We start from the raw sequence: 26468 nt of genomic DNA, 5'->3' as shown, positions 1-26468 counted from the left end.
TGGTGGCCAGGAATTGATGTCATTTCTGGGGGTAGGGAGGAGAGATACATGGGTTATTTAAGGGCTCCACATTTGTCGGCTCCCTGCCTTCTGAGGAAGCCTGAATCTGGGGTGTAACGCGTATAGGTGGAAGGAGCTAAGGCCCTAGACAGTTTGAATTGATGACCATCCGCAAGAGTGGGGTGGTGAGCCATGTAACGAAATATACATTATATGCTGGCTTGTTTCTTACATCTTGTAACTGTTTTTAATCTGGGCACTAATAAATAGTTTTATAAATAGAGAGCACTATGGTTCCACTTTTCTGTTTTCCATAATACATATTATATGAGAGCATCAGCTGGAGGAGTGTATACGGTGCCAGTGCCAGGAGAGGAGTTGGAGGAAGACCACAGAGGGTGTACACAAGTCTGTCCATATGTTGAGTGCATAATGACCTATTTATGAGGTCATGAAGTGAGGTGAGCAGGTTTTCACCTAATGGTGGTGACAGGGTTGGTACTGAAGAAGAGAGAAGATTTATCTTATACACGTTGCACAGTGGTGTTATCACAGACTTTTTCATGGGACTTATTTAGGTAGGCTAAATTTGGCCATACACTAATTAGCTTTTGTACACACATTTATGGAAAAATTCTCAGTACAACTGATGGCTTGGAGAAGAAGTACTTCAAATATGTGTTAGCTTCAGACAGGGTCCACATATGTGTGGGCCGGTTTGCCTGGTCTGGAGCGATTTCATTGCGATTGAACCAATTCAGTGGTTCGGACTGAAAATTCGCACAAGACTCTTTTTCAAATCACACTGACTGACCCCGAACATATCTGCAAGGGCTCCACAGAAAGGCCTTTTGGTTCACGTCATAGGAATTTGCAAATATGTGATTTTGGAATAAATTGACTTTCCTGAACAAAAGCCACACACACTGTTAAAAGTTAGTTTAAGAAAAAAATTCCATTCTGCTCCTTTGAATTTTCTAGCTGATGCAGTCGAAAATGAAAGTTGATTTGATCCTAGTAGTGATTACAAAATCAAAGGAAACAAAAAATTCTACTTGTGTATGACCAGCTTAAGGGTCTAGGACGGGGGTCGGCAACCTGTCGATCGCTGGCAGGTGACAGGTAGACTGTAAACAGGTCCCCGCGCCGCCATCCCCTGCCTTTCACCTGCCGGTGCCCACCCCCCTTCTCTCAGCCTTCTCCGCTGCTGTCATCCTCAGTGCACAGTGCAGAGTGGAAGGCAGCACAGCTCAGGACAGAGGGTGGGAGGAGGAGCTGGCCAAATCAACTTTTCCTATTGACAAGCTGGTAATTTGTTGCTAGGACCGCCCTAGCAACCAATCACTTGGAGTGTAATATGAAAAGTAAATTTGGCCAGCTCCTCCTCCCGCCCTCTGTCCTGAGCTGTGCTGCCTTCCACTCTCCACTGTGCACTGAGGATGACAGCAGCGGAGAAGGCTGGGGGAAGGGGAGGAGACGCAGAGGTTGCTGCTATGGGGTAAAGGGGGGGGGGGGCAGAGGACACTACTGGGGGGGTTGATGTGCAGAGGACACTGCTATGGTCAGGGCCACCCCCATAGCAGTGTCGTCTACCGCCCTTCACATAACTCCCCCTATAGTAGTGTTCTCAGCCCCCCTTCCCCCCACCAGCAGTGTCCTCTCTCAAACCCTTCCCTCCAATGGACAGGTATTTTAAAAATCTTAATTCCCAACAAACAGCTGGGGATTGGGATTTTTCTGTTCTGCCCCCCCTACCCTGGTGCCCTAAGGCAACTGCCTAAGCAGCCTTATGCTGGTGCCCAGCATACAGCTGCTTAGACGGCAGCCACCTTAGGGCACCAGGGTAGAAGGGGGGGACAGAAAAATCCCAATCCCCAGCTGTTTGCTGTGAATTCAGATTTTTAAAATACCTGCCTTCCAACGATCCCTTTTTTGTGCTCTTGGAGCAGCTGAAAGCTAGCATCTCCTCCTTGCCCTCCCACCAGCTTACAGGTGCTGCAGGAGCAAATCCAGGGGAACGTTTTTAGTAAATGCCTCCCCTGCTGCCCTTCTTGTCCTTGTTCCTACTTTTTTCTGCTGCCGGTCTCCTACCCCAAGTGCTCCCCCTTTAACAGGGCTCCTAATAAAAAATTGTGAAAAATAATAAAAAATAAAATTGTAGAAATAAAAACTACTTGCACCTGCCACTGTCCTACTGACACCAACCTCTGCCCTTCAGACTGACACCAACCTCTGCCCTACTGAATGAAACTGTCTATTTTTAAGGTAGGCTAAGTTTGTATTTTGTTTTTCTACATTTTTCTTACTATTTATTTAGACCTTGCTAGTCAATTTCTTCTTCTAATTAGCATTTTGTGTTACCAAGCAACTGAACAGGTGTACCTTAGAAAGTGTCTGGTGAGTGTATATAGCTCTGATAAAAGCTTTGCTGGGATGGATAAAGAGTAATAGAACGGAAGGGGTGAAATATTTTTGTGTCTGACACATCACATACCTGAAGGTGTAGGCACTTCGTCACATTTTTCCTCTGTAGGGGAGGATCAGGATTCAAGGGAAACTGAAGACTGGCTTGCTGTTAAAGTTGCACATTTATATACTCACCCTAGATTTACTAAGCAAGTTTCTAACTTGGTACCAGCATGCAGGTCAAGAGATAAGACTCTTTAGACTTAAACCCCATTCACACCATTGCACTGTGGTAATGTAATGGGGTGCTGCAGGGCGATTAATTTTGAATAGCACCCCAACCCAACTGCATTGTAGTGTACCGAAATGCACAGTGACATACTATCATGTACTTTAGTGTGCTGCGCTACCAAAGGTTTATTATATTTGACATTGTGGTGCATTGGGTGGTCAAGTCAAATGTGGCAACTTGATTTCAAGAAATCTTCAAAGGACAGCACATAAAGCTGTAGCTTTTCTTCCAGCTGTACTATTGTCAGGCAGGGTGCCGGGTCCTGAGATCTGGTCCCACTAATGGCTCTTGCCCCTCTGCCAAGCATTCCCACAGCAAGTATAGAAGCCAGAGCCTTTTAGGGGGACTAGATCTCGGGACCTGGCATCCTGCACAGTCCTACCACAACTTCCTACAACCCCTTTAAAGCAGGTCCATACCTCGAGTTGTTCCTGGGGCTGGAAGAAAACATTGATAAGAGCCTTTACAGTGCACCTGTGATTCACTGATCACAGTTGAAATGTTCTGCAGGCTTGAATTAAAAAAAAAAAAGTAAACATATATTGACCATAAGATTGGTGTTGCTGTATTACTTTAGCTTAGCCTTTAAATTTTAAATAACAGGTTCATTTTGAGTAGTACACATACCACAAGCAAGAGCTGGTCCAGCCTTCCAGCATGCAATCTGGAAGGGGTAGTTCCAAGCACCAATACCAACACAAACTCCAAGAGGTTCCCTTCTTGTGTAACCAAATGAACCTCCAGAAAGCTGCACATGTTGACCTAAATAGAGAGAAAGCATATCACAATCATTACATTGAAAGAAAAAAAAGTTTGAATATGTACTGGCTTTTAAAGTTTATACTGATAATTACATATAACAGTAAAAACAAACATTGAAATGCAAGATGTCCGAGTGCTCTGCTTACTAAAGCTTAACCTCCCTGGTGGTCTTATTATGTCAATATTTTTGAATGTCAAAGTGGTACATTGTTTTGCATGGAAACTTGTTTTAAATTGTAGGCCTGTAATTCTTAGGAATAATGCACTTAAATCTGTACAAACAAGACATCCCACGTATGGTAAAGTTTGAAACATGAAATCATAAATTATAATATAATAAATAATTATACAATAATATAATAATTCAATAATTGTAATCAAACCAAAAACAATGACTTTGGCCAATTAAGGGTGCAATATTACTAGACACTGCATATTGGTTTAGTAAACATCCCGGGTATGAAAAAATATTGACATGGGACTGCACAAAGTCCGACGTCACAATCAGGACAATGGAACCTGGTTTCCTTTCTGATGGTCTTTCCACCGTACCACAGTCAATAGAGCACCAAGTTTGCACATCACTGCGCTCAGTCGCAGAATCGTCGCTGTTGTCACTTTCAGTGTCTGATGAGGAATTTCCCCACGAATCACTATTGCTCAATTCTGAAAGTGATTCTAATTCACTATCGCTGTTTTCTAGCTGGTCTAAAACCGCTTTCGACCTAAAGGGACGCTTTTTGGATGCCATGGATGTTCTCAAGTTTCCAGGCAGAAAGAATGGTAAAAGTGCGGCAGGGCACTAGACAAAGCACTAGGGACAAAACTGAGGTGAAATTATTTGATACAGTAATGTAATCCTAACAGATTACAATGTATTGTGTGTATGTCATGTTTTGCTTACTTTTTTGAATCTCCCGCCAGTTTCATTCCCCTGTGTCGCGGCGCTCGCAGGTAAGGGAAACCGAAAGACGAATGCCGGCATCGGCCGGAGGACACAGTGAGAGGACATCGGGGGATCGCAGGGACAAGGTAAGTTACACTACAGTGTAATCCAGAGTGCGGCTTGGGGTTACAGATTTTGGTACTGAAAGTTAACCCCGAGCCACACCGCCAGGGAGGTTAAAGTATACTATCTAAAGCAGTAGTTTCCAAACTGCAGCCCTTTGTTTGCTTTTATCTGGCCCCTGGGGCCTTGTTTGCCCCCACTGTCAGCAACTGTGAGGCACAGTGTCAGACAAAAATATTGGCACCCCTGTATTTCTGTCAGATAATGCACCATTTCGCCCAGAAAATTGTTGTAATTACAAATGTAACATCATTCTCATGTTTATTGCTTTTGTTTGCATTGGTATGACACAAAAAAGTGGAGAAACAAAAAGCCAAATCTGACACATTCCATGCAAAACCCCAAAAATGGACTGGGCAAAATTATTGGCACCCTCAATTTAATATTTGGTAGCACACCTCTTGGAAAAAATGACTGAAATTAATCGCTTCCTGTAACCATCAATGAGTTTCTTACACCTTTCTACTGGAATTTTGGACCACTCTTCTTTCACCAACTGTTCCAGGTCTCTCAGATTGGAAGGATTCCTTTTCCCAACTGCTGTTCTGAGATCTCTTCACAGGTACTCTATGGGATTGAGATCTGGACTCATTGCTGGCCAGCACAGTACTTTCCAGAGCTTTGTCTAGAACCATTTCTGTGTGCTTTTTGACGTGTGCTTTGAGTCATTGTTCTGCTGTAAGAGCCATGACCTCTGAAGGAGACCCAAATTTCTGACACTGGGCCCTACATTGCACCCCAGAATACTTTGGTAGCCTTCAGATTTCATAGTCCCATGCACAGAGTCAAGACATTCTGCGCCTGAAGCACCAAACAACCCCAAAAAAATCAGTGAACCGCCACCATGTTTGACTGTAGGGACTGTATTCTTTTCAGTAACCTCCTCGGCGATCTGATTATTTCCGCTTTTTTGTGCTGAAAGTGGTACCATTTTTTTGCATGGAAATATGTAGTTTTTTTTATTGTAGGCTGTAATTTTTAGGAATAACTCACTGAAATCTGTACGAACAAGAGTCTAGTAAACATCCCGGGCGGATAAAATTTTAAACTCAAAATCATAAATTATAATTTAAGAAATAATCATAAAAAAATAATATAATAATAATACATTTTATTCAATAATATAAGCAAACCAAAAACACTGAAATTTGAAATACAGAGGCAAATTCGCACATCGCTGAGCAAAGTCGCAAAATCGTTTTCAGTGTCTGATGACGAATTTCCCCACGAATCATTATCACTCAATTCTGCAAGTGTTTCTGATTTACTATCGCTGTTCTCTAGCTGGTCTAAAACCGCTTTTGACATAAAGGAACGCTTTTTGGACGCCATGGACTTTTCTAAGTTTCCAGGCAGAAAGAACAGTCAAAATGCAGGCAGGGCACAGGACAAAGCAGTAGGGACAAAATGTATGTGAAATGCATTGAAACAGCAATGTTTTACTATGTAATAGTCATTTTAAAAAAAATGAAATTTTAAAAAAAATTTCAAATTTCCCGCCAGTTCCGGCGCCCGTACGTCCCAACGTCACAGGGACCAGAACACGGAAGCCGGATGCCGGCATCGGCTGGAGGAGATGGCCGAGGACGCTGCAGGGGACTCCCTGAGCAACGCTGCATGGTAAACCCGAGTGTAGCTCGGGGTTACCGCTTTTGGTACTGACATTTTACCCAGAGCTACACTCGGGAATACCGCTAAGGAGGTTAAAGGCCTCATTGCTTTTTATGAAAACAGAATGATGGGCTTTACCAAAAAGCTGTAATTTTGGTTTGTCTGTCCACAGCACATTCTTCCAAAATGATTTTGTCTTCCTCAGGTACATTTTTGCAAACTCCAATATGTGTCAGCAGTGGGGTCCTCCTAGGTGGGTCTCCTACCATAGCATCCTTTTTCATTCAGATGGTGATGTATAGTGCGAGCTGACACAGTTGTACCCTGTGCCTGAAGGTCACCTTGAATTTGTCTGGTAGTTGATCAAGGTTCTTTAGCCACCATTTGAACAATCCTTTGTTGCAATCTTTGTTCAATTTTTCTCTTATGTCCACATCCAGGGAGATTAGCTACAGTGGCATGGGCTGTAAACTTGTTGACAATGTTGCGCACAGTGAACACAAGAACATTAGGATCTATGGAGATGGACATTTAACCTTGAGATTGTCCATGCTTTTCCACAGTTTTTGTTTTAAAATCCTCAGACAATTCTTTGCTGCTCTCTCTTCTCCATGTAGCACACAGACAAAAAAGAAAGTCTGGGTAAATTTTTACCATTCTAACTGGTTGCAAGTGTGATTTCTATATTGTCAGCACCTGTTAATTGATACAGATGAGTTTAATTACATATTACAGGGGCATCAATCACAAGCTTGGAAGGCAATGATTTCTTACAATTTTGAGAAGTTGCAGATCATTTTTGTCCAGTCCGTTTTTGAGGTTTTGCGTGGAATGTTTTTTTTGTTTCTTCACTTACAATACCAATACAAACAAAAGAAAAACATGAGAATGCCTAAACATTTGTAATTCAAACAATTTTCTGGACAAAATGGTGCATTATCTGATAGAAATGCAGGCGTGACAATATTTTTGGCCATGACTGTAGTTCCTGCCACTGATCGACAATGGGGCACTAGTCCTCTTGCTGACACCAACGATAGGACACCATGCCTTCTAAAGATACCACTGATTGGTCACTATTCATCCCACTAACACTAACGATGGGGCATTATTCGTCCCGCTGACACCAATGATGGGGCACTACTCGTCCCGCTGACACCAATGATGGGGCACTGCTCGTCCCGCTGACACCAAATGATGGGGCGCTACGCGTCCCGCTGACACCAAATGATGGGGCACTACTTGTCCCGCTGACACCAAATGATGGGGCACTACTCGTCCCGTCGACACCAAATGATGGGGCACTACTCGTCCCGTCGACACCAATGATGGGGCACTACTCGTCCCACGGACACCATTGATGGGGCACTACTCATCCCACTGACACCAATGATGGGGCACTATTCCTCCCATTGATAAACGATGGGGCACCATTCCTCCCATTGATAAACGATGGGGCACCAATACTCCCATTGATATCAATGATGGGGCACAATTTCTCTCATTGATACCAATGATGGAGCACTATTCCTTCCATTGATACCAATGATGGAACACTATTCCTCCCATTGATACCAATGGGGGGGGGCACTATTCTTCCCATTGATGGGGTACTATTTGTCTCATTGATACCAATGATGGGGCAACATTCCTCCCACTGACACCAATGATGGGGCACTATTCCTCCCACGGACACCAATGATGGGGCACTATTCCTCCCATTGATATCAATGATGGGGCACTATTTCTCCCATTGATATTAATGATGGGGCACTATTTCTCCCATTGATAGCAATGATGGGGCACTATTTCTCCCATTGATAGCAATGATGGGGCACTATTCCTCCCATTGATAGCAATGATGGGGCACTATTCCTCCCATTGATAGCAATGATGGGGCACTATTCCTCCCATTGATAGCAATGATGGGGCAGTATTACTCCTATTGATATTAATGATGAGGCACTATTACTCCTATTAATATCAATGAAGAGGCTCTAATCCTCCCATTGATACCAATGATGGGGGACTATTACTCTGATTCATATTAATGATGGGGCACTATTACTCCTATTAATATCAATGATGGGGCACTATTACTCCTATTAATATCAATGATGGGGCACTATTCTTCCCATTGATATCAATGATGGGGCACTATTACTCCCATTCATATTAATGATGGGGCACTATTACTCCCATTCATATTAATGATGGGGCACTATTACTCCTATTAATATCAATGATGGGGCACTATTACTCCTATTAATATCAATGATGGGGCACTATTACTCCTATTAATATCAATGGTGGGGCACTATTACTCCTATTAATATTAATGATGGGGCACCATTTCTCCCATTGACACCAATGATGGGGCACCATTACTCCATGCCAAAGAGAGGACATTGTTTACTCCCAGTGCTGTCAGGACATTTTCTACGCCCGCTGGCCACATTCTGGGCCCCCCTAAAGTTTGAAGGGCAGTAACCAGGCCCTTTGTTTATAAAGTTTGAAGACCTCAGATCTAAAGCAACAACGTTTATTTTTTTTCAAAAGGTTTACTATTGGTTTTGGATAAACTGTGGAAAGGTTGTTTGCCTTAGGCCTCATTCCCACTTGGAAATGGGGCCATTTGCAATTATCCATGTGAGACTCAGCAAGAGTTCCTACAATTAGCTACCAGCAAAAAGCCCTATTGAAAGCAATGGGAGCCTGACAGTGGCTGTTTGCATGTAATCACTCATGAAGCTGATGATCTGCCCTGGACACAGACTGCTTGCGCCCAGGGCTGATCATCTGCAAGAAATCCTTGCTTGAGCGAATGCCTGTGAACAGCCGCAAATAGTAGACTCCTATTGCTTTTAACTGGGCTTCTTGCTCACAGCTAATTGCAGAGAACCCAGCTGAGTCTCCCACGGGAAATCACAAAATGGCCTCATTGACAAATATGAATGGTCCATTTATGAGTGTCACAGGGACTGAAAGTGAAAGAAAATCCAAAATATTTAATTGTTACTGGAACTTGAATGGAGAGGAAAACCTCAAGTTCTATTAACCATCTGAAATCTTATCTTTAATGATTTTAGGGATTGCAGAGCACAGCTAGAGCCAGTCTGCACAAGTGCCCCCATAGCAGCCTGCTTGCTATGATGGGCACTCACTGGTGGGGAGCAGCCAGGAGCGGCAATGGAGGACCCCAGAAAAGGAGGATTGGGGCTGCTCTGCACAAAACCATTACATAGAGAAGATAAGTATATCATGTTTGTTATTTGAAAAATAAATAAATAAATAAATATATATATGGGTTTACAATCACTTTAACTATTTGCCTACCAGGCCAATTCTCCCATACATGTAAGAGCTATATTTTTTTTTTTTTACTAGAAAACGACTCAGAGCCCCCAATATATGTTTTTTTTAGCAGAGGCCCTATAAAATAAAATGATGGGCGATTTTTTTTTTATGTCACATGGTATTTGCGCAGTGGTTTTTCAATTAATGAATTTTATTGCAAACAATCACAATACAATTCACAATTTTTGGTAAAAGATGATGTTACACCGAGTAAATAGATACCAAACTTGTCACGCTTTAAAATGGAGTACGCCCGTGAAACAGCGGGAAACTACGGTACTTAAAAAATATCCATAGGCGATGCTTTAAACACATTTAGAGGTTATCTATTAAGAGTTACACAGGAGGTCTGGTGATAGAATTATTGCTTTTTCTCTGACATTTGCGATGATACCTCACAAGTGTGGTACGATCACGGTTTACATATGTGTGCGGGACTTGCATATGCATTTGCACTTGTGCATAAGAACGGGGGGGGGGGGGACACTTTACTTTTTTTTGTATTAATTATTTTATTTAAAACTTTTTTTACACTTTATTTGTATCTTTTTTGTAACTGCTAAACTTGCTAAAACAAGGGAGGATAACATCCCTTGCGACAACTTGGGCCATGACAGGCCCTCTTTATGGAGAGATTAGACCCCAAATTTCTCCTCTGGCCTCCACTGCAGCCGATCAGACACATTGGTCTGATCAGCTGCTTTTCTAGCCAGGTAAACAAACAGCCAAAAGCGGAAGTGACTAAATCTTCATCGCTTCCGGTTTCTGGGGCCACAACGTCAATTCCTCTCTCTCTCTGTGCCTATTGGTCTATGTCTGTAATGGATGGTTTCACAAACTAAATATAGAATATAGGAGTAGAGAAGTCACATACCAGAGACAATTGATGGCAGTCTTATCTGTCTATAATGCCCGCACATAATTAAAACTGAAGAGCAGGCACCCAGGATGTGTTTTTTATACAAATATTACAATAAATGATTTTGTCAATAGATTTTAAGCATTAAACATTTAGGGTTACCATTTAAGCAAAGCAAAAAAAAAAAAACAAAAAAAAAAAAAACAACTTACCAGCCATACTACCAGCAAGTCCAGCATAATATTCCAGTGTCTGCCATGAAATCTCTATATCCACTCTAGCCTCAAAGATAGATTTCCCATTGTTTATGGTTTCCATGGTAGCAAGCGCCTCACTACGTTCCTATAATAAAAGCCAACAGCAGAATGTTATTAAACTTTTACGATCAAATCTAAACTTGACTATGCAGACGGGCCAATTCACACCAGTACGTTGATCTACGTTTTAGTGTAGCTGTAAAATGCACGTCAACTGAAGGACTTCTGAAAAACAAATCATTGCCAATTCCAATGTGTCCTATTCACACCAAAACACTGCATTGACCTGTGTTGTGCTAAAATGCAACACGTATGTATTTATTGCGACGAAACAGATGTAAACGGAAGCAAGCGATAAGTGGATGTCAACACAATGCATAGGATAGCCTGTAAAAATACAGTACGCTTTAATGCATGCTAAAATGCATGTCAATGGACGTCAAAAATGTAAGTCAACGGATGTCAGCACGTGACTAAAATGGATGGAAATGTGCATCCATTTTCTATACATTTTAGCGCAAGTTAGTGTGAATTGGCCCTCAAATAATGTTTGATTCCACTCACAGGTCCAAACTGAATTTAATTCAAAGTTGGTACGTACAAAGATGGAAATGTATACATCTTTTGTTTTACCATTCAGACAGGGATATCAACTATTTCTATTGCACACATCTGAAAAATATGCAGCCATTTTAAAAAGGTAAGAAAAATTATGGTGGCTTGCAAATTAAAATTGGGGAAAGAGGGAAACAAAAGGTTTTAATAATGGCAGATTTTGGTTTTAATTCTCTATTCTGTATTACATATTACAAAAAAACACAGCTGAAGTCTACTTATCACAGATAAAATCCCAACTTTCCATCATTTTCATAAAGTCACAAAAATGCTGTTTTGGACCCCTTTGATAGCAAACTGTTTAGTTTTTGAGGAGTGAGGCAAGGTTTGCTCATCAGACAGGTCTTTACAGCTGTTTTTGATCAAGAAGGGGGCCCTCTCAAAACAGGCAGACTTCAACTGTAAGCTAAGCTTCCTTAAATATACAGTATGTGAACCCTTACCTTGTAAAATAACGCATTCAGTTTAAAATAGAAATGAAAGGCAAAACATATGCATATAAAAACAATTCTACATATCTTTTTTTTCTTTTTTTTAAAAGTGATCTCATAACCTCTGTTTTAGCTGCATAAGGGGCAAGCTATAGGTGGAGAAATGGCAATACACTAATCTTCCCAGTGATGTGCAGGGGGGCATGTCAGCACAAGTCTGATTACTGTAGGACAGGCAGGCTGTGCTCCCAGCCAGAAAACTGCTGGAATGAATGTACTCTCATGACTAGCATAGTCAGTCAGAGGGACTGGCAGGAACACCAGGTATTTCACAAAAAGGAAGCAATGCAAGGAGAACAGGATACCTTTTAAAATATACGTTACAACACATAGCAAGAATATGAAATGTTGGGGTAACATTCCCTAATGCGCTCCGTACAGTGCATTCTTCATGTACTGTATCTATCCAGTTAGTAATCCACTGCTTAGAGGTTACTTCACCATGCAGAATATTCAGCAAGAATTTACAATTCAAACAGGGGAATCAATTGTTCGAGTCTGGAGACAAAATATTGGATTTTTCCTACATATTCACCTGTAAAATCCATTTCTTGGAGTACATCACGGGACACAGAGCAGGCTCATGACTATATGGGTTATAGGCCACCTATAGGTGAATGGACACTGGCTGACCAATCAGAGAGGAAGTCCTCCTCTATATAACCCCTCCTATACAGGATGTACCTCCGTTTTTATAGCAAAGCAATGACATTCCAGAAAGAGGAGCATCCCGAGATGTACTCCAAGAAATGGACTTTACAGGTAAGTATGTAGAAAAAAATCCAATTTTCTTTAAAGTACATCACAGGACACAGAGCAGGCTATGTGGAATGTCCCAAAGCAATAAGAAATTTGAGGGGAGGGTGACACCATAATAGCCACCATCAATAATCACCCAGGACCTACTCAGCCATCCGTAAAATACTGCAGCCAAAGGCAGAATCCTCTGCGGCTCTGACATCCACCTGGTAGAATCTTGTGAATGTGTGAACTGAAGACCATGTAGCGGCCTTGCAAACCTGAGCCACTGACACCTGATGGCGGATTGCCCAAGATGCCCCCACACTCCTGGTGGAGTGTGCCTTCACCCGAAAGGGTGGGACTTTACCTCTTCCAGAACGGCCCCCCAACCTGAAAGGCTTGCATCAGTGGTTACCAACTTCCACACCACTGGCCGAAAGGATCTTCCCTTCTCCAAATTGTGAGTTATCAATCACCAATTCGGGCTTTGCTGCACCTCTGGAGACAGAGATATGTAGTAATCCAGGGCTGGAATCTTTTTGTTCCAAACAGACAGAATGTACCTTTGCAGCGGTCTGGAGTGGAACTGATCATAGGAAACAGCTTCAAACGAGGACACCATCTTCCCCAGCAACCTCATACAGAGGTGAATTGAAGGATACCTCTTAGCCTTCAAACTGCAAACCTCGTTCCTCAGGGTGCAACATTTCCCTGGAGGCAGAAATACCTTTACCTGAACCGTGTCTAGGATCATCCCCAAATACTCCAGGCTCTGCACTGGTTCGAGGGCCAACTTCTTGAGGTTGAGCACCCAGCCCAGCTGTTCCAGGATCTGCATCATAAGGACCACATCCTGCTTCAGATCTGGCACCGACTGATTTCTGAGCAAGAGATAGTCTAGATAACCTGTGACTGATACTCCCCGAAATCTGAGTAGCCCCAACACCGGAGCAAGAAGCTTTGTGAAAACTCTGGGAGTCATAACCAGCCCAAACGGTAGTGCTATGAACTGGAAATAAGGAGCCACTACCGCAAACTGCAGAAATCTCTGGTGAGGAATAAATATTGGTACATGCAGGTATGCATCCCTGATGCTAAAAAATCTCTCTCCTCTAGGAGGCCACTACTGACTGAACAAATTCCATACAAAAGGATTGGACCTTTAGGAACTGATTTAGCCCCTTGAGGTCCAAAATGAGTCTTACATACCCATTTGGTTTTGGGACTGTAAAAAGGTTTGAATAAAACTCCTGAAACCCTTCGCCTGCTGGAACCTCCATGATTATTCCTTGAGCCAATGGGCAATCAAATGCCTGAAATAAAGCTCTTGTTTTCTCTGGATTTGTTGGTGCATTTGATCTTAGAAACCAAGGAGAGGGAAATACCCGAAATTCTAGTCTATACCCTAGAGAAATTGTGGAAATGACCCATTTGTCTTGGATTAGAGCCCTCCATGCAACCACAAAATTCAAAAGCCTCCCCCCCACCTGAACAAGTGGGGGCGCTCCTTCATAAGGAGGCGGACTTTCGATCTGTCTTAGATGACTTTTGCACCCAGGCAGTGGTGTATTTAGGTTTTGTGCTGCCCTAGGCAACACAAAAATTGGCACCCCCCCACAGAAAGATCCTGACATTGACACAAGAGCACCCCTGCCCTCCACCCGAGCCTTCCACTACCACTGCCCCCCCATACACCAGCCACCATCCCCCATGGTGAGAAAGACACTCACCTTCACAGCTCCGGACATCCCCAGGAACGAAAGTCGGGCTGTGCATACACTGTCATGAAACCCACAGCATCTCTCAGAACCCACCAGGTCCCCATGCTGTGTGTGTCCCTTCTTCCAAGGGGCAGTGCTGCCCCCCCTGAAAAATGCCGCCATAGGCAAATGCCTTGTTTGCCTTGTGGTAAATACACCCCTGCACCCAGGGTCTGCTTGGGTTTTGATTCTGAGATCTACCCCTGGAGGCTGGGACCTGCGTGTGGCGAAACGACTGCCTGGTAGATGAGAGCCCAGCAATCAACACCCCTGACACCTTAAAAAAAGGGCGTTTGGATTTCATCTTAAAGAGTAGAAGTTTACTTTTACCCCCTGAAATCTTTTAGCTATATTTGTCAAAATCTTCCCAAAACAGTCATTCCCCATGAAAAGGAAAACCTGCCAACAATTTTTTGCATGGCAGTTCTGCTGACCAACTCTTCAACCACAAAACCCTGTGCATGTGCACTAATAAAAGGGCCAAGCGAGAAATTTGCTGAATTGAATCCTTAAGAGCATCAATCGTGAAACACATAGCACGCGGAACATCCTCCAAATCCTTAGCAGAGCATTCCCCCTGCACTGATGGTGTTCTAATCTGTTGCTTGACACGGTCAGCAAATGACAATAGCTGCCAAAGCTGGCTATGCAGCAGAACCTGCCAGGGAGAGGGAGGACTTAAGGAGAGACTCCAGCTTCTTATCTGCTGGGTCCTTGAAAACCCATACATTATCCACAGGACACATTAAAGATTTATTCATGGATGAAACAGCTGCATCCACTACAGGCAAACCCCATTTCTTAAACTATTGTTCCATGGGGTACAAAACAGAAAACCTCTTTGGTTTAACAAAAACCCTGTCTGGGTGATCTCAGTCAGCATACATAATTTGCTCCAGAAGAGGATGAACCGGAAAGGCCTGAGTACTCTGTGAAGGCTTCAAAGAGCCCAGGGAAGAATAAGTAACCTCAGAGGTTTCTATCGGAGGTAGCCTGAATCCAGACCGTACCATATCAGTGAGGTCTTGGACTACAAAGCTCTGAGACTGGGAGGCAGAGACCTCCTGCTTCTCCTCAGGCTGCGACTCCTCAGACAGATAATCTACTGCCTGACCTTCCTCCAGCTCTTCCTCTTCCCTCACCCATTCTTGCTCCAGGATTGGTGATTCTAATGACAAGGATTTATCTTAGTCCCCTAAGAAACTGATGCAATCATCCCGGTGATCCTATCTTCTAAACCCGCTAGGAATGAAGCAAGATCATCTTTGGTTACATTTACTGAGGCAGAAGCCCCAGTAGCAACCACAATGCCAGATAGACGTAGCGGCTCAGACTGCCCAGTTAAGTCTGGCCTGTCAGGAGGGGATATTACAGCGGACCTTCGGCTAGGTTCCTCAGGACCTGGCGGTAATATATTAGTGCCCTTTCCTGCTGCACCTCCCCCACTCCACTTTCTGGAAGACATTACTTCAGATAGCGCAAACCTGTGTACCTCCACTAGTAACACAGATCACAATACAGCTATGCTAGTAGTGTGCTGAAAAAAACGCTCAATGCAAATGCTGCCTTATGAGCCACCTAGGGTGGCTCCTGACTAACTGGTCCACGTTTCACCCTCAGGGGAGTACTCATGTGCCCCCACTGAATAGCCTGCTCCATCTCCTGGCCACAAGAAATTTCTCAGCAGCATCAGCAGTCCACGTGTGCCTGGCCTCCAGATAGATAAAATATGGCCACCTTCTGTTTCCGGCCGCACTCCCTCTAGTGGTCAAAAACAAAAAGAGCAAGCACATCTTGGCAACAACAGTGAGCGCTCCCCCTGGTGGAAACGCAGTCACAACACCTCTCCTTTTCCCTCCAGTTTAGAGCTTAGGCAATGGCACCCTGATTGCCATTGAAATCCTTGGACCCATTTTCCGACCCTACGCTGGTGCAGTGAGTTGTTCCTGGCGTACAACAATGCCCGGCCTCATGTATACAGGCAGCTCCTGGAGGATGAAGGAATTGATACCATTGAATGGCCCATGCTCGCCTGACCTAAAAACAATAGAACACCTCTGGGATATCATGTTTCGGTCCATCCGACACTGCCAGGTTGCACCTCAGACTGTCCAGGAGCTCAGTGATGCCCTAGTCTAGATCTGGGGGAAATACCCCAGGACACCATCCTTCGTCTCATTAGGAGCACGTATACAAGCACTTGGGGGCCATACAAACTACTGAGTATAATTTTGAGTTGCTGCAATTAAATTTCAGCAAAATGGACTAGCCTGTTGCATAATTTTTTCACTTTGATTTTCGGGGCGTCTTTGAATTCAGTCCTCTGTAGGTTGATCATTTTTATTTCCATCAAACGATGGGGAATCCTTACATTCTTCACACATTACCCAGTCCATATCTGTATAGATATCCAGCATGGCATTTTTCACCATTGAGGTCTGGTGTGTTTTCAAAGTGTTCCTTTAATTTTTTTGAGCAGTGTATAATACAAATATTTATATTATAATAATATATATTAGTAAAACGTAGCTTGTATCAATAAAACAATTTATATCCCAATCTACATTTAAACCTAATGGGGAATAAGATTTTAATTAAAACAGCCATTTCATCTCACGTTTTTAGTATAGGGTTGCGTCCCTATACACAAAACATACAACATGCTAATGGTAAGAAGACGGTTCAGTTTGACCTTAGAAACTCAAACATCCCTTCAGCGCAAAAACAGTTCATTATATCGCTGATTTTGCAATGTCACACAAATATTGTTGGTTCAACAATGTGATTTATTTGCAAAAAAAGGGGGGTGGCTATGAGTGCAAAACTTGCCCCCAGTCTGGCTAATATAAAATGTGAATCTGTGATTATTTTCGATAAACAATGGGTTAATTTAGCTTTATATGAGCGATACATTGATGATATCCTTCTTTGGCAGGGGGATAAGTCATCATTAATTGAATGTATGGCCTATTTGAACTATAATATTTACAACATCAATTTGTGTGTGTGCGTATATATATATATATATATATATATATATATATATATATACACATACATACATACATACACACACACACACATATATACATATATATACACACACACACAGTCAATTGTAGAGGGAGAAATTTATACAAAGTCTTTCTTTAAAACATCTGATAGGTATAGTTATATTTCCTTGGAAAATTGCCACCACCCACTCTGGCTCAAGAATGTTCCTAAGGGTCAATTCTTGAGAATGAGGCGGAATTGTCGTAACATGAAAGATTATATTGAGCAAGCCAATTTACTTAACAGATTTTTAGAAAAGGTTATAGGGAGGACTTATTAATTTACATTATTTGGGAATTAGCAAGGATTACTAGATGGCTAAGAGATCGCCTTAGGGAACATGTTTACAATATAAAAAGAGGGTTCAAAAACATAGTTTGTCAGCACATTTTTGGCAATATAACAGAGACCCTAGGGACCTCAAATTTATGGCAATTACTAAATTACAACCTCATTGGAGAGGATGCCACCATAGAAGAGAAATTTCTAAACTTGAGATGAAATGGCTGTGTGAATTAAAATATATTTAGTTTGGGATTTTTCCCCACCAGTAGAACTTTGTCAGTATGTATTTATTCTTGTGATTTTTGTCCCATTAATATATGTAGCCCATCTGGGTATTTGATTTATCCTTTTAATGCTTTCTGGATTAATAGAATGGATCCGGTTTTTGTTACCGGTTAGATTCTGTGAATTCAACATGATGCCAGCTGTGTCTTTGGTCCTTTGAGACTAAGAAAATGGTGCCAATACCAGATGTGATGTAGATACACTTCCTTTAGAGCACGGAAAAATGGCGCCGAGACCGGAAGTGACGTCTTACCGTCTGTATAGATGGGCTACATATTAATGGCCACTGTTATTTGTTCATTTGTGAACCCCCGAGGACGCTCTGTTGTTGAAAACAGCGTTGGCTTGTTAGGTGTGATTGCTGAAGGTCACGCCACCATTCCGAGTGTCTGGCGGCCCCTTATATAAGCAAACACACAGCAGTTTCTTTTCTTTTAATTGGCTATTTTATTTGTGTATATATGCACTTTATTAGAACTACTACACTATGAGAGATTTGTTGTTTTTTTTGAGGATGAGAGTGCATGTACTGACATCTGGTGGAGCAGGATATGAGGAGGACTATCGAGTTTCCTGATGCATTGAAGGATTGTACCTCGAGAACATACTACCACACAAGTGCACATCTGTTGTTTCTGGATCACTGGGTGAAGATTTTGCTTGCAGTGGACAGTGTGACAATTCTATCCATTATATCAAAGTCCACAATTATTGATTAGTATTTTTGTTTTATGTTAATTTTATTTTCATTGTCGTACTTGATGGCATTTATGTGTTGATATTATTCAATAATGTTTGTTTTTTGCGCTGCAATTTCATATTTTAGCACAAGGATCTTGGTATATCGGTATCCATTGCATGCAGCTACACTTATTTTTTGTTTCTTTTTTTGGATTAGCGCTGACCTTGTTTTCTCTCTACTGGAACATTATGTAGTGGAGAATATGGTCCCAAGTTCTTTAAGGTGGGATGTACCCCCAGAACAAGATGAATCAGGTAATGAGAATTAATGGTTTAAATTTAATAATTCTGGTATTTATCTACTTAAAATTTTAATATTGAGGAAAAAGACAATTATTATTTTTAGATGGGGAAATTAATAAGAAGACCAAAGAAAAACTACTGGTATATAAAGATTAGGAACAGTATAAAATGGAATCGGATAAGCTGAAAAAATTTTAGAGAACAGAAATATAAGCAAAAGAAAAAAAAAAAGAAAAAAAGAAGAGGGATTTAAAATATTATAAGGAAATAAAGTGGCAGACAGTCACTGATAACCAAAATCCCAATATCCTTACCAGACCTCAATTGGATGTTGGTAGAATTCCGGATATTAATAATACCCCTTCTAGGGATGGATGGACAAAGGTTCAGAAGTTGTATAAAGGTAAATCTAAATGACCGCAAAACAAATCACCAAGGAGGAGAAATTCTAACACAGGTCAGAAATATGGTGAGGAAGGGGCAGGCTATTCAGTGAATATACCTGCTAATATAAATTTTGAACCCTTAAGAAATATCCCAGATAAACATGTGGGAGGTAGATATATTGGTTGGCATCCTCATAATAACAGAGATAGAGGTTCCCCAAGAGGAATATATAATAACTTTAATAACAGTTATAGAAACCCTCCTCAAAGAAGTTATTATCCACCTTTGTATAAGGGCCCCAAGAAGGTTGGGTGGGAGGACAACAAAGGTTACCCCACTAATGACAATCAATGGGGGGCTTCGGGTAATTCTTACCAGTCTAAACCCTCCCATGAAATACAGGGCAAACAATATTCCAATCATTTTTTAGGAGGGAGTCACAACAGGAAAAGAAGTATAGACCAAGAAAAGGTAGAAGAGAAGGAAGAAGCATTAATAGAGTAAAAAAATAAACAAAACAACAAATGTAAGACAATCACAGGGCATCTTTAATCTTACTCCTACATCTTTAAGTTCAGAGGAAGAGTTAATACTTAATAAGGGTTTGAAATTTGCACCTAAAGCCAAGCTGAACAAATTCCAAACCTTTATAGATAGCCATAAGTTCACTAGGCAACTTAGTGTGAAAAAGTACTTTATGCAGAATCCCATTGCTCATAATAACAGAGATGAAGTATATAAACATACTACGCTTGAGGAATGCCTCTTTATTTAATCCCCCCAGTGCTGGTAATTCACACATTGGAGTCTTCAGAGATGTACTTATTCAGGATTTAGAAAAATTGGAGGTAAGAAGGGTCAAAAATGAAAAAGATAGCTATGTAGGAACAAAAAATCTTTTGGAGAGATGGGATCTGGTAATAAGACCCACAGATAAAGGGGGGAGGAATTATCCTTATGGACAAAGATAAATATGTAGTAGAGATGTATAATATCTTGGGTGATACAGAGACATATACACCTTTGAATAGAGACCCTACTACAGAGTTCAAAAAAGATCATCAGTTGAGAGCATCAGTAGGAACTACTGATAAGCCAATGTTTTACTAGCAAGTAACAGGCCCTTTTAGACCAACTAGGTATTTTTATTATTAACCTCTTCACGCCGGCCGCACACAAATGTGCGGCCTCCCAGCATCTGGGCCTAGACGCCGAGCAGCCACACTTTTGCGTTCTATTAAAAAAGGACATATGTGCAGAGAGCGCGCCTTGCACGCTCCCCGCACACATGTCCGGTACTCACAGAAAGGTCCAGATCTCCTCTTTCGATCGGGACCTTTTCCGATCATGTGACTGCTGTGACGGCGCGTCACATGACCCTAAACCCCACCCCCGGCTTCTGGAACCCTTAAAGGGCCGGGAGGCGCCGGCGTGAAGGGGTTACACACTAAAGCCTCCCTTAGGTCCCATTCACACTTCACATAGTGGGACTCGGATTCCCACTCCCAATTTTCTGTGGGCAATTTTTTCTGCGTTTCCGAGTGTCTTGCATTTATTCATGTCTTGCATTGAATGGGCCGCCCTATGCACATTTGTCACAGCAAAGAAGCTCAAGGCACAAATTTTGGCCCTGAGCCAGGCGTATTTTACCAGAATTCTAACTTGTTTTTTTCGCACAGCAAAATCGAACCGCATTTATGAATGGCACCCAAACGCGTATCGTGCATTTTGCTGTATTTGTAGCACAAGTTGATAATTGCAGACAGATCCTACAGATGAGACATATTTTGTCTTATGAATTATAAAACAAAATGGAGGTTATTTACTAAAGCTGGAGAGTGCAAAATCTGGTGCACTTCTGTACTGAAACCAATCAGCTACCAGATTTTATTGCCAAAGCTTAACTGAACAAGCTGACGTTAGAAGCCGATTGGTTACCATGCATAGCTGCACCAGATTTTGAGTGCTCCACTTTCAGTAAATCTCCCCAATATGCTATATCTGTAGGAAACACAAGGTGAGGATTGTAGGCATTAATAACAATATAGAGTAGGTTATACATAAAATGACTCCACATTCATTAATATTTTTTATTAATAGGTGTGTGTCTGGTGCAGGTTATTCAAGTCTTTAATATTGCTGTGAGTTGTTTAAAGAAGAGCAGATATTTTCCTGCTCATCATTCCCAAGGGCATATCTGGGAAGAAAAGGAAGCTATTTTTAAAAATATCAGCAAAGACTATTGCTTGAAGCATGCTAAGGAGGTTGCATGGGATGAACCAATTTATTGTGTGCAACATAAAACTTAAAAGTTCAGCAATATAACAAAATAAAAAGGGTACAAGTTTAGCCCATAGAGCTAAGAGAATATTACTACAAATAAAGGAAAGAATATTGGTTGTTTTATCCAGTATAACTTGAACTACCTAAAATATAGAATCTACTTTACTTGCCTAGCGTACATTAGGCAGAAAAATCTGTTAAGTGATTTAGTAACTACCGGTACATGTAATATTTTTTGTGGCAATAGTGTGCATGGACGACCCACTGAATGCAGGAAAAAAAACCCAAAATAAATCAAAGGCAAGGAAGCAACCAAAATGGCAAAAATCATCATGGAATAAAAAAAAAGTATGATAAATTGGAAACCTGAAGTACAGAAAAATAAATTCACAATGCCATCAGCATAAAATACTTTTAATCCCGTTTAAATTCTGAAATTTACAATAAAATATATAACATTTTTTCTATATTGACTGACAAAGTGCTTTACCCATCTTATAGTTTGCCGTCTGGTATGAAATAGAGAGTTATTAAAGTGATTCTAAAGGCTTATTTAAAAAAAGCAAAAAAACAAAATATGTCTATACTTACCTGCTGTGTGCAGTCGTTTTGCACAGAGCAGCCCAGATCCTCCGCTTCTTGGGTCCCCCGCTGGTGCTCCTGGCACCTCCCTACTGTCGGGTGCCCCCACAGCAAGCAGCTTGTTATGGGGCAACCACTGCTTAGTGTGTCTATTCACACATGGAGCCGTGGCTCTGCCTCGCCCCTCTCGTCTCATTGGCTGTGATTGACGCCACTGGGAGCCAACAGCTCCCACTTCTGTCTCAACCAATGAGGAGAGGGAGTCCCGGAAAAGCCGAGACTCCAGGGCACATTGCTGGATCGTGAGGGGGCTTGAGTATGGGGGGGGGGGGGCTGCTGCACAGAGGTGGTTTGTTATCTTCATGAATAGAATGCAGGAGGATAAAAAACCTTGAGCCTTTATAACCACTTTAAGGCTGTTCAGGTTGTAAAGACTTATTGATGTTTAACTTTTGGTTTAACCTTTGAGAGTTTACAATAGACAAATTAAAGAGGTTATAAAGTCATAAGTTTTTTTTGTACCTTCATGCCAGTCTATACATTAAGGTAAAAAAAAAATAAAAACCCACACCTATTAGTAGCTGCTCCCCCCCCCCTTAACCCCTAAACGTTTACCTGTATCAATCCAGTGTTGTGTCTATCTGCAGGTCTTCTCTCCCCTTTCTCACAGGCTTGGCTGAAAGCAGCAGGAGCCATTGGCTTCTGCTGCTGTCCGTCAAATGCTGTGAGTAGGGAGTGGAGGATGGGGCCAAGCTGCGCTGTGTATGTCTATGGACACACAAAGCCCTGCTCGGGAGTAAGCCTGCACATCTGCCTCCATTGGAAGCAGGTTCCTATGGTGGCATAGGGAAAAGAGTCCTCGTTGAGTGCCAGCGGGGCACCCCAGAAGAGCAGGTTCAGAGCCAATCTGTGCTATACTATTGCACAGAGCAGGCAAGTATAACATGCTTTTATTTTAGTAAAATAAAAATTAACTTTGCAACCAGAGGGACCATTCAGAGCAATCACATGTGCAGTAATAAACAAAATGGCTTTCACTTATATAGCAAAAAAATAAAAAACATCCAGTTGTGATTAAATACCACCAAAGGAAAGCCCTATCTATCTTAACAAAATGATACAAATTTAATTTGGGTACAGTGTTGCATGACTGAGTAATTTTCATTCAAATTGTGACAGTGCTGAAAGCTGAAGAAAATGGCCTGGACAGGGGGTGAAAGTGTCTGGTCTTGAGGTGGTTAAAAAGTGTTTCTGCATAAATCATGTATCAGTGTCATGTAGCACAGTGTGTGTAGCACAGTCAGATTTCATTCATTTGTTATTATTATATAAGACAAAGTTTCCACTGACCACTGGGGAGTGCTGGAGAAACATGTACCAACCAAATACCCCGGGGTTAATTTATCAAAGGCAAATAGACTGTGCACTTTGCAAGTGCAAATGCTCCAGAGCTTAGCAAATGAGGTGAAGCTTCACTTTGCAAATATACCCAATCACATGCAAGGAAAACAAAAAAAACTGCATTTTTGCTTGCACATAATTGGATGATGGAAGTCAACAGAGCTTCATCTCATTTACTAAGCTCTGGAGCAACTACACTTGCAAAGTGCACTGTCTACTTGATTTCAGTAAATCAACCCCTACATGGGTACTCTAGAACACTGCAGGATCGTCTTCTTATTTAGTGCTTGTTTCAAGACATGCTAAGGTAATCTACTGTATATTTGGTTTAGGATCAGGACTGGATAAAAAGCATCCTGGGCCTGGTGCTGAGGATTTTGGTGGGTCTTTGATGTAAAGGGTAACTCTGTGGACTTTCCATAAAGAGTCCACAGAGTTCTCCTTTACATCAGAGTCTGCAGGGTTCCCCCTTACAGTGCAGCAAGGGGGAACTCTGCAAATCCTGATGTAAAGGGGAACCCTGCAGACCATGATGTAAGGGGGAACACTGCAGACTCTGATGTAAAGGAGAACTCTGTGGACTCTGATGTAAGGGTGTCTCTGGTCACCAGAACCCCCCTTCTTACAAAGCAGTCTGCAGAGTTCCCCCTTATATCACAGTCTGCAGTGTTCTCCTTTACATCAGAGTCTGCAGAGTTACTCTTACATGAGTCCACAATGTTCCCCATTATGTTAGCATCCCCCTTTACGTCAGAGTCCCCAAAGTTCCCCTATACATCAGAGTCCACCGAATTCCCTCTTACAGGACAAGGGGGAACTCTGCAGACCCTGATGTAAAGGGGAACTCTAAGGTTCTAAGGAAAGGGGGTCTCTGTTTATCTGACCCCCCCCCCTTATAGCAGCATCCACAAATTGAATACAATATGGTAAGGCGGGACACTGATGTAAAAAAGAAGTGAAGACACTAATATAAGGGGTACCTTTATATTAGTGTTCTCCATTATCTTAGGGTCCCTACTCCCCTTTGCATCAGTGACTCCTACAAACTCTGTTCAGCAGATGACAGGACAGTCTCTCTGTGGTGTGGAGCTGCCAGGCATTGACCGCTGTAACAGTAAATTGTCTGGTGCAAGCCAGCACTAAAGGCAGAATTCTCCTCTCCTCCAGATCCCCCTCTTTACAGTCTACCATATTTCAAATTGGTGGAAAAACTGCCAAGTGCAAAGATGTTGCTGCGCTGTGCACACCCGAATCAGCAGAAGACCCCACCTTACGACCCAACCTGAGATGTAGATGGAGAAATGTAACTCCAGAGGCCTGGCGGAAGGAGGGAAGAGGAGTGGGTAGCAGCAGCATGATACAGACTGCCAGTTCTCCAAGCTCAGACAATTAGAAAACAGATAACAGAACTGCAAATGCGTAGTGTTCTTATCCATTTCACAGGGAGTAAGGCACCCTGTTTTTTCACAAATGCTCTCTATAAATGGAAGGTTGATAACTATGCTCTAAGGAAGGGGGGGGGATCATACCCCCTCCTCGACCCCCCCGATCTATGTCCCTGCCATCGTCCCACTGCTTTCCGTGTGCAAGGCCTGTTCTTTTTGGGCAACTGGGCCTATATTACAGTAGGGGCCTGAAGTTGCAGCTTTAATAGCCCCTACGTTAATCCAGCCCTGTTTAGGAAGGCAATTTTGTCTTAAGACAGTCAACAACAAATACTTTTATTTTGCTTTTTAACAACTCTTAGGCCCCATTCAGACCTGAGCGATTTGTAGCTTGAAGCGTCAAGACTCTGAGGAGAGAAAAAAAAAAATCTATTATTCTCAGTAGAGATGGTTCACATCTCCACTTCAAGTTGCCTAAAACCAAACGCCTGATGATTTGCACATTTTTATTTCCATAGAAATGAATAGAAAACATACAATTCGCTTTGTTGCGTGTTTTTCTTTACTAATAACATATGAATAAATAAATGTAAAATAAATAGAAATAATCATAAATATTAAATAAAATACATTAATAAAATGTAATAAATAAATAACCCCTAACCTTAAAAAAATATTAAACATTAAATAATTTATGATTAAAACCACCCAAACATAATAATAATACATTATTATTTTATTTATTTTGTGTTAGGGCATTTATGTATGATTATTATTATTTAAAAAAATGTTAAGGGTTAGGGAGTTAAGGTTAGGGGTTAATTATTATTTATGTATTATTATATATTATTCATTTATTTTATTCTTTTTTGTGTGTTTTAATTATATTTATTATTACATTTTTTTCCTTACATTTTTTTAATCCTGATGTACTTATCCACCAATTGCAGTTGAACAGCTGGGCCTGTCTTTTTTTTCTAACCTTGTTAGATCCAGTTTGCTCTTATCTCTCAATGTACAGTACACATTTGTATGAATTCTTCAGTTTCTTGGCAATTCCAGGCATGGAATAACCAGCATGAACAGCAGAGAAACAGACTATAAATTAAAATAGAGAGGAATGCTCCAGAGCTCTCAACTATGTCTGGAAGATTTGTACATAACGCGCACACCAAGATTTAAAAGATCCCTAGAACAAGCAGGAGCATTTCTGGAATGTAATATTGGTATGTGTGGGAATAGGGATTTGCCTATCTTAAAAGGAGAAATTCACTTTTCAGAGCATGTTACACGTATACCCATAATTCAGGTGTAACATGCTCCAGACCTGCGTACTGCTCCCCCAATCCCCCCACTCCCTGTGACAGCAGGCAATGGTTCATCTCCCGGCACTTGCTGTCACGTTTTGAAAATAGTGCAGCTGTTCAGGGATCAGTGATCTGTGAATGAGAGAACTACAAAATACTGTCAGCTGTTGTGGCTGATGGCTTGTAGTTCTTAATGAACTGTGAGGGCACTGATGAGTGCTCTTGTAGTTCATTCAGAAGCCCTGCAGCTTGTAAACAGTCAGCCTGTAACAGACGTATGGGCCGAAAGCTTCAA

General features: G+C 41.7%; 1 protein-coding gene across 1 annotated transcript in view; it reads right to left on the bottom strand.

Annotated features, from left to right (window-relative positions):
• Positions 1-26468, bottom strand: part of ALDH9A1 (aldehyde dehydrogenase 9 family member A1) — an 82820-nt gene that overhangs the window by 23236 nt on the left and 33116 nt on the right. The window contains exons 3-4 of the mRNA XM_089683068.1: positions 10569-10698; positions 3326-3460 (exon numbers count right to left, since the gene is read on the bottom strand). Coding sequence (XP_089539194.1) covers positions 3326-3460; positions 10569-10698 — 265 coding nt within the window. The remainder of the gene's footprint in view (positions 1-3325; positions 3461-10568; positions 10699-26468) is intronic.

Source organism: Staurois parvus, unplaced genomic scaffold, assembly GCF_062004578.1.
Source record: "Staurois parvus isolate SC_StPar_1 unplaced genomic scaffold, SC_StPar_1.0 ptg000300l, whole genome shotgun sequence".
Taxonomy (NCBI): domain Eukaryota; kingdom Metazoa; phylum Chordata; class Amphibia; order Anura; family Ranidae; genus Staurois; species Staurois parvus.
This window is presented reverse-complemented; position numbering and strand designations above follow the sequence as displayed.